The sequence below is a fragment of the Rhipicephalus microplus genome, chromosome 4, assembly GCF_043290135.1.
Source record: "Rhipicephalus microplus isolate Deutch F79 chromosome 4, USDA_Rmic, whole genome shotgun sequence".
Lineage (NCBI taxonomy): Eukaryota > Metazoa > Arthropoda > Arachnida > Ixodida > Ixodidae > Rhipicephalus > Rhipicephalus microplus.
This window is the reverse complement of record NC_134703.1, coordinates 113,606,705-113,619,753: the sequence shown is the minus strand read 5'-3', so window position 1 is coordinate 113,619,753 and position 13,049 is coordinate 113,606,705. Positions and strand designations below refer to the sequence as shown.

Genomic DNA, 13,049 nt, shown 5'->3' with positions numbered 1-13,049 from the left:
TCTTAATCTCATCTGCCCACCTAACCTTCTGTCTCCCCCTAACCCTCTTGCCTTCTCTGGGAATCCAGTTAGTTACCCTTAGTGACCAGCGGTCATTCTGTCTACGCGCAACATGCCCGGCCCATGCCCATTTCTTATTCTTGATATCAACTATGATACCCTTAACCCCGGTTTGTTCCCTGATCCACTCTTCTCTCTTCTTGTCTTTTAAGGTTACACCTACAATTTTCCTTTTCATTGATAAAACGATGTAGCTTAGTGTAAATGCGGCCACGGTAACAATTTGACGAATTGTATCTGGGGTTTTACGAGTATGAGAGACGCCGTAGTGCAGGGCTCGGAGAATTTCGACCATCCAGTGTTTTTTTAACGTACACTGACGTCCCATAGTACACGTATCTCTACCATTCCCTCTCCGACCCCCTCTCCCTTCGAAATGCGATCCCAATGACCGGGCTCGAACACGCTACCTTCGGGTCAACAGCTGAGCACCGTTGCCACTGATCCACCGTCGCGGACGATGAGTCCACGAATGTTCGCGTTCGTTTTAATGGGCCTCAGAGAGCCGACTCACTTGTTCGTTTCGTATTGAAATTTGTTCTACACGGCGCAGTGACGTGTCGTCATTGTGGAAGAGCGAAATGCCGCTTCTCACACCTGCCTGTCCTGATCGATCGCAGGAGTGCACGGGCTCTATCTGCATCGCGTACGGCCTGCAGTCGTGCCAGTGCAAGCGCAGGCCGCACGACCCCGTGACCAAGGCCTGCGAGTTGTGCTGCCGCCTGCCCGGGGATGATTCCACCTGCAAGTGAGCGACGACCGCCTGGTTTCTTGCCGTCTCGCAAAACAGTTCGAGAGGTCGACGAAAATGTGTTCAGTTGGAAGCTGCTCGTATTGTCGTGACTAAAGGTCCCCGAAAGGTTACTCTGTCGCTTGCCGAACGTGTTATTTTTTCTTTACCTGCATCTTCCCTGTCCCACTTAACCTAGGAGTAAAAACCTCATCTACGTAATTCTGTAAGAGTATTTTTTGTATTTACTTCACCAGTACCCGGAACACTGGAATCATCTGTGTTTTTATAAAAAAATGCTCAAACCGACTGTAAAGACTTCATGACTGTTGGGAAGTCGCACCAGCGAGTCCCTACAGTCGCTTTACTACACTATAAGGACTTGCTGTGCCGTTTCAAATCTTTCCTGCTGCCATACATCGTCTCAAGTGCGCGAGTTGGTGCCTTACCAAATGAATCTGCCTTAAGATTGGGAATCGTTAGTTTTCCCGTGTGTTCGCCGCTGCCAGATTTCAATTCTCTGAGTTGTGCTTCGCTCAAGAAGAAAAATACTTTTATTTACCCTGTTTAGGGAGCCATAGTAAGATGACTGGTCAGTGTCAAAGAACAGATTGCTTACGAATCACCTATTGCAAACAAGAAAACTAAAGCTGGCCTATGAAAAGACTCAAGCAGACCCGCCGTATAAGTAGGTAGAGAAAATTTTTCATTTATCACAATCACGAAAGGAGCTCACGGTAATGTATGTTGACCCTAGACCACTCTTTGTATGTATATTTTTTGTTAATAGGCTGTGCTTGAATGACCTCGTGATTTCAGGAAGATTTCTTGGGGGGAATAATAAGGAGCATTCTACCTTAAATGCTTGGCTGTTATGCTTACGATAGCTTTTAGCGCGAAATAAACACGAGAGACACTCTCTTACTTCACGCTTAATGCTACCGTATGAATGAACCAACTCGCCCAACAAGTCACTCTATTGAAATACATCACTTGTTCTTTGGGCTCTCTTCAGTGTTTATGCCAGTCTATCGTGTTTGTTTCGCGCCAAAAGCTACCGCAAGATTGAAAAAACTTGCCCAACCAGTCACTCTACTGTAGCATGTTATGGTAGCCCAATAAATGAGGATAAAAACGCACCTTTTACGTGTGGTAGCTATCAAAACATTCTTCTAGCGGGAATATTTTTTTTTGCCCATTTTCACAATGGCAGTGTTTGCAAACAAAGCTCCGTAACCACACTCTCACTGTTCCCTTGTATGATTACAGAGCGGTAAAAAGATATGGCCTATAAGGTTTTAAGGGTGCTCCGGCAGTTAAAGTTTTTCAAGCCAATAAGAAACCATGGAAGACATTTTACCACTGGCTTGCTTCATGCCAATTTGCTGGCGTGCTATGCATTGTCGAAATGAACTAGAGAGTCGTCTTGAGCTTCTTGTGTAGTACGGCCCGATTCCGTTTTAGTGAACACTCTATGCACTACTGCTGCATTTTATTGCCAGAAAACGAGGAAAATGCTGCATTTTAATCTGACAGTGGCATATCTTGCACAGGCAAGGAGCTGTGAAATGCCTTCACAGTGTTTATGATAATTTTATTGCAGTAAATATTACGCCTCGTAACTGGAGAGATGGGTAACTCATTGTTTCAAAAAACCTATGTTTATGGTGGGGATGGTTATGTATCGTCTGATAGAAGTTTTATATTTAAACAACGCAATCATCCATTGCACTCTGTAGGGTCTAAAGGATTGCGCTTTAAAACTACCCCACAGACGTACGCGCACTATCTTAGCACTCAGTGGATTATAAAAAAACAGAAAAAAAACATGCCAATGCTCATTCACTTTTTGTTTTAGGAAGCCAGATAGAGCCACTGCATATACGGGCGTATAGAATTAGTTTAACGTAGAGCTCTGGCTTCTTCTGGAAGTTCACACGCTGGCTCTCATCTCTTAGAGAAGACCCCTCTTTTCCTCGCTGCGCGCGCCAACGACCGATAGCAACAGAGGCCTACACGGTGCAGCTTGCATAACTCAAGCATGAAGACGGGGGCGGCGTTCTTCTTCCTCTTGAGCGCACCGTTCTTCGAGGCGCACACTTGTCCGTTATCAGATCGACGACGCCGTGCCCTAAAGTGCACTTTGGGTTGGGCGTGTTCGCTCTCACGTTGATTTTGGCTGTTTCTCAGAGCCCCATATACGGCGCACACGTGGACATATAGTAGCGTTCTTCATTAATCACAAAACACTTACTCGGCAACCTTCAGCAACCACCAAGCACAAAGTAAACGTTCGGTGCCTTAACTCAAGGTCAACGTATTTAAAAAGAGACAACAACAAAAAATTGCCTGATCCCGCGGACAGTGGGAATCGATGACATGCGAAGCAGGAATGAGAAAGGTTGATATGCCACTTTAAAATCAGCACAACGTTACGAGGTGGAGGTAAATGATGCCGTACATGACTTCCGTGTCAGGATTATTATGTTTGAATGTGTCGCTTACCTTCGTCATCTGTTCCCGTTATGTGATACCAAATTTAGTATATGTGAAGCTAGCGAAACGGTCGCAAGCACGCTATGAGCGTGGTATGTTGTCATGTTCTTATATGACATGCGTGTCAGGATTATATGTTTGCACAAGTCATATACTTCGTCATCCGTTGACGTCACGTAACGCCAAATTTGGTATATGTGCAGCTACCAAACGGCTGCGAGCACACCATGAAGGGCCCAATATACTCTAATGTAGCGTTGACGCGCCCGCCCACCCTGGGCACAGCGACGCTACGTTAGCAAAACGCGAGCACTCTACAGTCTGACGCCAGGCGTGACCAGCATCCATCGACGCGGCCCGACGGCAACCGGCGCGAAATGCGACATTCTGCATTTAGCGCCGATGCCTTACCCAGACAACACTGCTTCGCCCTCTTTACGTGACGGATGGACGTGAGGCGCGCTGAAACGCGCATGCATCAAACCAACGCAGTGCGGCGCACGCCTGCGAGTAAATGGCAGGACCGACGCCTGGCTTGACAACGCCGGCGTGACGCGACGAAATGAACTCCGGCGAGCACGCGCACCGCGTCACGTCGAAATGTATTGGTGCCTTGACTGTGACATGTAGTCATGTTCTCACATGATGCAAATCTCATGATTATCATGTTTGCAACAGTCCCATACGTTTGCCATCAATTGGCGTCACGTAATACCAGGTTTGGCAAATATGAAGCTAGCGAAACGGCCGTGAGCGCTACATGAGTGTGGCGTGTAGTCATGTTGTTGCATGACACACATGCCGTGATTATCATGTTTGGATGTGTCGTTTACCTATGTTGTTCGTTCGCGTTGCGTGATACCGAGTTTGGTACATGTGAATCTAGTGAAACGGCCGGGAGTGCATCACGAGCGTAACATGTAGTCATGTTGTTACATGACACGCATCTCATGTTTATCATGTTTGCACCAGTATCATACCTTTGTCATCCATTCACAACCCGTAATACCAGATTTGGTATAAGTGAAGCTAGCGATACGTCCACCAGCGCATCAGGGGCGTGGCATGTAGTCATGTTGTTACAAGACACGCATCTGGCTTTATATGAGCGGCAGAAAAGAAAAAATTGAACAGATCACTGCCGGATCGAGAACAGTGACGCAAAAGACTGAGATAGCAGACGAGTTTAACAGGTTTTTCCAGTCCGTGTTCACGATGCCATCAGATGTGCGTGGTGATAGCAACTTGCATTATTCATGCGCATGTCCTATGGAACCCTTATTGTTTGATCAAGAAGGTATATTTTCTCGGTTGCTAAATCTGGATGCAAAGAAGGCTAGCGGCCCGGACAAGATACCAACTGCTTTTCTGAAAAGATACGCAGAATGGGTATCGTGCTTTCGTGTTATTATCTTCAAAAAATCTTTAGAAACTCACTTTATTCCACAGGACTGGCTCTGCGCAATTACCATACCTTTGTTTAAAGCCGGCAACCGAATAATTATTAGCAACTATCGTCCTGTGTCACTGACGTCTGTTTGCTGCAAAGTCATAGAGCATATAATAGCAAAGCATATCATGGTTCACTTGGAGGTTAATCAAGTACCTAATGAATGCCAGCATGGATTTAGAAGTGGCAAGTCCACAGTAAAGCAATTGATTCAAACAATTCATGATTTCAGCTCGACTATAGACGATCGCAAACAAGTTGATGTAATTTGTATTGATTTTGCTGAAGCCTTTTATGTTGTAAACCACACTAAACTGCTTTTTAAACTGAGTAAAATGGGATTAAGTGATGAAATTTTAAATTGGATTGGTGCCTACCTGAGTAAACGCAAGCAAGCAGTGAGGATTGATGGTTCTTTTTCAGCTACGCTAGATGTGTTTTCAGGTGTGCCTCAAGGGTCCGTGCTTGGCCCGCTGTTGTTTTTGTTGTACATAAATGATATAAGTACTATTGTAAAGCCACCTGTTAAGATGAAACTTTATGCTGATGATTGTTTGATTTATATGTCTGTAAGCTGTAATGATGATCAACTCGAGTTGAATAAGTGCCTTGAAGATTTGGAATTGTGGTGTTGCGAATGGGATACGCAAATCAACTTAAAAAAAAACAACATATGTACACATTAACAACAAGAAAAATGTTCTCAATTTCCAGTACAACATCGGGAGCAACAAACTCAGTAAAACGTCCCATTTTAAATACTTAGGGGTGACAATTACGAACAACCTAACTTGGCACCGTCCCATTGAATCGGTTTGTTCTGAGTCATTTAAAAAACTGTGTTTTCTACGAGCAAAGATGCATAAAACACCGAAACACGTAAAGCTGCTTGCATACCACACATATATTAGACCTAGACTGGAATACGCTTCTGTGGTTTGGAGTCCTCACCAGAAACACTTGGTCACCAAGTTAGAACGTATTCAGAGGCGTGCAGCTCGGTTTGTGTGCTCTAGATATAGAAGGCGGGATTCAGTAACTGATATGCTAAATTCGTGCAATTTAGAATCACTGGAAATTCGAAGACGGAAACAAAAACTTAAAACATTATTTCGTATAATTCTAGGGATATTCAAAATACCTAAAGACGAGTACATACGCTTTCCCGGAAAACGTAGCACTAGATATAATAATGATGCCCCCATTGAACCTTTCAGCGCTCGCACTGACATCTTTCGGTGGTCATTTTTCCCGGATGCTATAAAACAATGGAATTCTTTACCCCAACATCTTATTAATAGTACCGATGTGCAAACTTTTGACAGAGAAATTGATGCTTATTTTGGTAATGGTTGAAGTACTGCCCATCCTGTTTTCCTGTGTTTATTGCTTAGTGGTTTTTTTCAGGTGTTCTGTTTGTACTCATATTGTACTCCCTCCCTGTTATAACCCTCAAGCGAGGGTTTACAGTATTACTAAATAAATAAAAATAAATAAATAAAATCTTATGATTATCATGTTTGCACCTGTCACATACCTTCGTCATCCATTCACGTACCTTAATACCAAATTCGGTATATGTGGCGCTAGAGAAACGGCAGCGAACGTGTCGTGAGCGTGGCACGTACTCATGTTGTTACATGACACGCATCTCATGATTATCATGTTTGCACCAGTCACATACCTTAGTCATCCATTCACGTACCGTAATACAAAATTTCGTATATGTGACGCTAGCAAAATGGCCGTGAGCACATCATGAGCGTGGCATGTAATCATGTTGTTACATGACACGCATGTCATAATTTTCATGTTAGAGTATGTCATTGTGTATGCCATGCAATCACGTCATACCTTACCAGTTTTGTAACATGCCATGAGATTGAAACCACCGCAAAAACTGCAGGACCATGAAATGTAAATCATGGCATTTGTGGTAAAAGGTCATGATTTTCATGTTATGACTAGTCACATATGTTCTTCTTCAGTCATGTTATGACACACAAAGTTTGGTATCGATACCATTATCGAAATGGCCAGGAGAGCTAAACGTCGTAGGCGGCTAGATAGATAGATAGATAGATAGATAGATAGATAGATAGATAGATAGATAGATAGATAGATAGATAGATAGATAGATAGATAGATAGATAGATAGATAGATAGATAGATAGATAGATAGATAGATAGATAGATAGATAGATAGATAGATAGATAGATAGATAGATAGATAGATAGATAGATAGACTTAATGTCACCGAACTTCGCTAATGCTTCGCATTAAAAAAAAAAAGAACTCATGGTTTGGTGTACCTCGGTCTCCCCATCGCACAGGTAACTCGTTCGTTCAACAGTTTCTTTCGGCTGTCAGCATGTGAAACGCCGTTGCATTCTGTCACACGGTGTTATGACAAAGCTCTGCGTACGATACCCAGTGAGTCACGGAACATTACCTTGCACAAAGATAATAAGCTGAGCTAATTATTTGGTGTTAATGATGAAATTTTGTTCAGCGTTCCCGAAAATATAGGCGCAAGGACAGAATGCACAACTAGAGCAGGCACTGTTTTCGTGTTTTCATTTGTCATTGTCCTATTCATGTATTCTGAATAAAATTTTATCACGAAAACTAACTTGCCCACATATTGAAGCAAAATAAAAGTACTGAAGAACACGCGAAATAGGTCACAATTTTATCACACAGCTGCACAAAACGTCAACTATGCGTAAATTTTTGATATTCCAGTTTCCTGAGATAATGTTTCTGTTTCCTGAGATATAAGTTACTCGTGCATGTGGTATACTGACGGGATGACGAACTTATTAAATGCGAAGCATTTCTTTGAGTGCTGCAGGCACATTGAGCGTATCTATCTATCTATCTATCTATCTATCTATCTATCTATCTATCTATCTATCTATCTATCTATCTATCTATCTATCTATCTATCTATCTATCTATCTATCTATCTATCTGCCTAGTCCTGGGTGCTCTCGTGATCGCGCTTTTCCCTTGGCATAAACCAAACTTAGTGTGAAGGGTTAAGATGGTTTGACGAATATGACTAGATGGTCACGAGATGAATAATGTCAAGACCCCGTTACGTAGGTCGTCAAACACTTTCCGCGTGTGGGTATGTGCCACTGGTATACGAATATGTGCCACTTGTGACTCACACTTATATCTACCCAGGAACGGCGAGAACACAAGGACAGACTATGAACTTAACTATGGTCCTACGGAGTGACTAGGAAGGTACCCTTACGGAGAAGCAGCCACCGTGGGCAGCTCGCACGTCAGGACGGGCAGGTCGCGCCTTACCACCGCGTCGTGCGTCCTCTGGACGGTAGTTTCAACGCCTGATCGTTAGGAAAAAGCTGCCATCGGAAGTGTTGACCCGACAAACGCAAATAATAAATGTGAGGGTCCCAGCAGGAATCGAACCCTAGCTTTGTGTGTGGCAATTAAGCATATTACCAGAGAGCCACGCCAGGTCTCGGAACTACTTTCGAAACAGACGCTACTGTTCATGACACCTGAACTGCCCTTCCCAGCCACAACGAAATGAAAGGGACCCAGGAGAGTGTTAAATGAATGGTGGGCACTTGATGCACAATGCTAGACAACAAAACGAAAGACCACATACTGCGAATCACGCGGGAAATGCACGCCTCTGTTCAATCGTTGATAAATGTCTGCTGACTTAAACAATATAATTTTTTTTCGCTTCATGCTCTAGATACAAGTCACAGACGTCATTGTTTCGGGATACTTTATTTTCGGTAAAAATTATTGCGCCTATAATTCTGATTTTAAGAGTTTAAAGAGTGTTTTACCTGCCTGTCTTTGGCGGCTAAAACCCACTTTTTCAGTGCCTAAAATCCGGCCTCTAGTGATGACTATCCCGTAAGGAAAGAGGACCGGCCGGTGCCACACGTGAGCACCCCAACATTGGCCTAAACACATTTATTATCAAACAATTACTCTTTACTAATAATCTGCTTCTGAACAAGTATAAGGGGGTCTTACAACGTTCTCATGCTCCCGCCGCTGGTGCTTAGGAACATACACGTAAAAGCGGAAGTGATGAATGGAAACATCTGTATTCCCTTTGCAGGTCTTCCTTCGAGTGGAACCACCCGCCCTACGACGTTCCGAACCTATTCGCAAAGCCGGGCACGCCGTGTGACAATTACAACGGATACTGTGATGTGTTCCAAAAGTGCCGCGAGGTGAGTGCTTATATGCTCGTTTTGCGTCTTTCAGTGGGAAGCACGAAACGGCCGGACCGAATGGGGCCTCGCTGGAACAAACATTTGCGACTTATGCATCGTAATGTCATGTGGCTCGGGTGACGAACATGACACTAAAATCGCTGACGTCACGCTGATTTGTATTGTGCTAAAGCGATACAAGAACCGAATTGTGCAACAACTCACCCTATCAGCAGTACTTTTATAATGCGGATGGACACGTGCACAGATTTCAGTGTGATACTGGGAAAAAAAAGTGGAGGCTGTGATCTTCATTTTTCTTTCCTATTGTTAAACACATGACCATAAAATTAACGGCAGTAAAGATCTCGTAGTAGGATTTTTGAGTGTGTAATGGCTTGTTGTTTTACTTCAGTGTACCTTTAATTAACACTCTGAGCAACCAATGCGAGAGCTTTCAACTCTGTTCTGGTGCCCGTTTCAGGTGGACCCTTCGGGGCCCCTCGCCACCCTCCGCAAGCTTCTGCTGTCCACGGAAACCATAATTTCTCTCAGGCGCTGGATATTCGACAATTGGTGGGGAGTGCTCCTTTTGGGTCTCTCCGTGCTCGTCTTTCTGGTGAGTGCGCCGGCAGATGCGCACATGTTTGCGTTCGAGGGCACGCAGCCTAATTTCGTACACATTACACCTCCCTCTGTGTAGCCTACACATTACGCGGCATGCGCCCGCAGCAAAAATTAAAATAATAACGCGAACGGAAACTCAAACGTGAGGTGTCTGTGTCTTATATTCAAGCCGTCCCAGAAAAGACAAAAGTTTATCCGCAGCTTACTCCTCGAGTGTTTCAGAGAAGGCATTCCACTTGCTGTCATTCACGCTACCAATAATTATTATGTTGCAAAACAACGTACGCAGATATCAAATTAGGTGGAATTTCAGTATGACTGACTCTGTATAATAATGTTATTTTTTCACTTCGATTAAGCAATCAATTTAGGTTTGCCCTATATATACAATCTTCTAGACTCCTGATCAGTTCAGAACTCACTTTTATGGCGACCGCCATGGGTGACTGTTGGCTTCGAGTGCGCTAGCGGGCCGTGGACAAATCTTCATGCAACTGTGAAGCTCGATTCTCTGTGGTGTCATCGTGACGATTGTGCACAGTTCGTTCCGTATCAAGGTTCTGTGAGAGAAACAGAGAGAGCCATGTAATGAAGAACAGGGAATAATGCCGGTTTATATAAAAAGTGCCACATGCTACCCTGCATAAGTGAAAGAGATTCAGAACAGAAACTCCCGGGAAGAAAAGGGCAAAAAGAAATAATAAAAACAAAAAAAGACTTTACTATCGGGATATGTGCGTGCAAAGAAGTAATGGTTGTGACGCAAGCCACTTCACAATTTAACAGTCAAATACACGTTTTCGAGAAACCAAAAGAGAAATTTGGAAATATGACGTTGCTGAGAAGGAGATGACCAAATAATTTTCCGACATATGACGTCGCTTGTGAAGCTGATCATATTCTAATTTGTAGACTAGTTTTTTCGTCTCCATGTGCCTGCCAGTCTGAAAAATGTGTTTCGTGGTTTCTAATGCACCACAATTATAACAGTATTGGTGCCCCATGTAGCTAGCAGTGAACAATGCATTGATGAAAAGTCTTCAGTAGAGTTACTGAAGGTGACAGGGAAGGTTATGCGGAAGTTTTGATTTTGAACAAGAGTCTATGAAGTGCAAAAAAATAAAAAAAACAGCCTTTGGGCGAAAGATTCTTCAATGAATTCCTTCTTTCTGACCTTTTTGTGGATGAAAATATTTCGGCTTTCTTAACTTTCATAGACATTTTAAATTACCACCAAACCGAACTGATTCGCAAAACTAAGTAGGAGCCATGTGAAGGAAATGCAAATTTGTATACATGTAATACACACCTATCATCCTGCACTTCGGCGAATCGCGCTACATTCACACCATGAACGCACAATACAAACGGCACCTTGGTTACAACTTCCGCACTATGTGTTCGATGTCCTTACCAAATGGAGTGACTGTGAAGTAACCCAGTGTAGTAAAGAAGTCTAACTTTACTCGTTGAACGAAATATCGTTTCATTGTTTAGCAGTTGTTGGCTACTATTATGTATTTACTTTCACAGATACAGCTTGGGCTATACGTGAGATTACTAATTCTTTGGGGTCATTAAAATACAAACAACATTTAGTCATACAATGTATGCGTAAATGTTGATTATTTGGTGTTTTGATTGAATCACTTAACCCACATCACTTGGAACCTATGCGTGCATGTCAAAAGAAAAAAAAAGCGTGGCGCCGCTGAGATGGAGACTGACTTTTACAGCTACTCTCGTGATTCATTTCCTAAATTAATACTTACTTGTCCTAAAACGTTAGAGATGTTGCCGCAAACACCGGTATGAAAACCGTGAATCAGAAGGCATAAGCGAGCTTTCACTAAGAACGATCGTTTGCGCAGTGTGTAGTGGTCAAGTTCTTCGGGCGGAAGACGGACCCAGTGAAGAGCGTGGCGGGCAGCGGCTCAGGCGCCAGTGCCGTCCCCGTCGCCTGCAACCCCGTAGTGCAGCCCGTAGTAGCCGCCAGTGGCGGCGGTGGCGGCCCGTTCCGCTCGAGCCAGGCCACGACCAAGGCGGTCTTGGCCTCCAGCACGCCGGGCATCGTGTCGACGGCGCTGGGCGCCCACTCGGCACCAGCGACGGCCACCACGAGCAACTTCGTGAAGACGACGCTCTCGCTGCACCCCGCCGCCCGCTCCTACCTGAGCCACGCCGGCAATGGCTGGGTCTGACCATCGAGCCGCCTCAGCGTAAGGGGCACCGCGACCAGCAGCTACAGGCACCACCACCCTTGCTGCGACCCTGCTTGCTACACGGTGTACGGACTGCCGCAGACGACGCTTCGCAGGCCCACCACAGCAGTGCCGGCCGCATGTCTGACGGCGACCGCACCGACCGCCAGTGCCGCCTCCGCAGCTCCCGCCGTGGTGCCTTTATTTCAGGAGCCCTACGCGTACGAGTCGGACGCTTACTGGTGAAGCCGGCGTCTGCTGGGATAAAGCATCGCTAGTCCTCGGGTTCACCTGCCTTTGTAGAAGGGTCATGGAGTAGGGCCAGTTCCATAAAAAGTAAAACGAAGAAGCAATGCAATAGAACTAAAATTGGTGATGACGCACAAGTAGGCATTATCAACCACAGTAACGGTTATACAAATCGAAAGGCCGCATGCATGCGAACATCATGGCGTACAAAAGGGCTGGAGACATGTTTATTAGACTTGGTGGTGCCCGTATCCATGGTTCTTTTCAATTGGAATAATCGTTACGATCGCTAGTCATGGCAAGAATCTGTCGTCTCATCGTACCCTTTCCGAAATTCGATGTTATGTTGTCCGAAATAATGAATAGTACGAGCTCACGAAAGCGACGGAAGTGCTATCAAAATTGTCGCAATCGGTTGGCACACAGTCGCTGAGAATATTGGTCGAGAGTCTTATTATGTCTACGGTGAAGTTGACTTGCTCTGACGTCATTTTTAACCGTATATCAGCTGGTTTTATCAGTCAGACAATGGACAACAAAAAAGGGCAATCTTGCTATGAAATCTCACGGTAGCTTTGTGTGGGGATGGAAAGACCGCTGAAGCAATGGGGCTGCTGTGTCATTCAATCGACGGTGGGTAAAAATAGACACGAGACACCTGTGGAGGCCAGTACTCCGTGCACGTCGCTACGCACAAGTTGTTCGCACCGGTAACCTTCAGTACGATGAATTTATAGCAGCAGCAGTATATACTCTGACTACAATGACCAGTGCGTGGTGACGCTACTGCTATCGTAGCTGTTTCGACCGATGCAATAGATCTCGCGGGGAGAATGCCTCGAATTTGGGTGCCTTATGATTTACACATGACTCCCTCGAGGACGTAACAACGTGTTGTCACTTGACAAGGGATTACCGGCCTTCTCCAAATTATTGACCGAGACACAGCAGATTGTTGCTTTGTCTTAGTCATTTTCTCGTTTATCTATACGATGTCACTCTGTGTTGAGCTCTCTATCGG

The 13,049-nt window shown here is 44.6% G+C and overlaps 1 protein-coding gene across 1 annotated transcript in view; it reads left to right on the top strand.

Moving 5' to 3' along the window:
- Positions 1-12,102, top strand: part of LOC119172289 (disintegrin and metalloproteinase domain-containing protein 10-like) — a 175,604-nt gene extending 163,502 nt beyond the window's left edge. Inside the window, exons 13-16 of the mRNA XM_075893527.1 lie at positions 681-808; positions 8,855-8,969; positions 9,436-9,570; positions 11,450-12,102. Coding sequence (XP_075749642.1) covers positions 681-808; positions 8,855-8,969; positions 9,436-9,570; positions 11,450-11,779 — 708 coding nt within the window. The 3' untranslated portion in view covers positions 11,780-12,102. The remainder of the gene's footprint in view (positions 1-680; positions 809-8,854; positions 8,970-9,435; positions 9,571-11,449) is intronic.
- Positions 12,103-13,049: the final 947 nt, after the last annotated feature.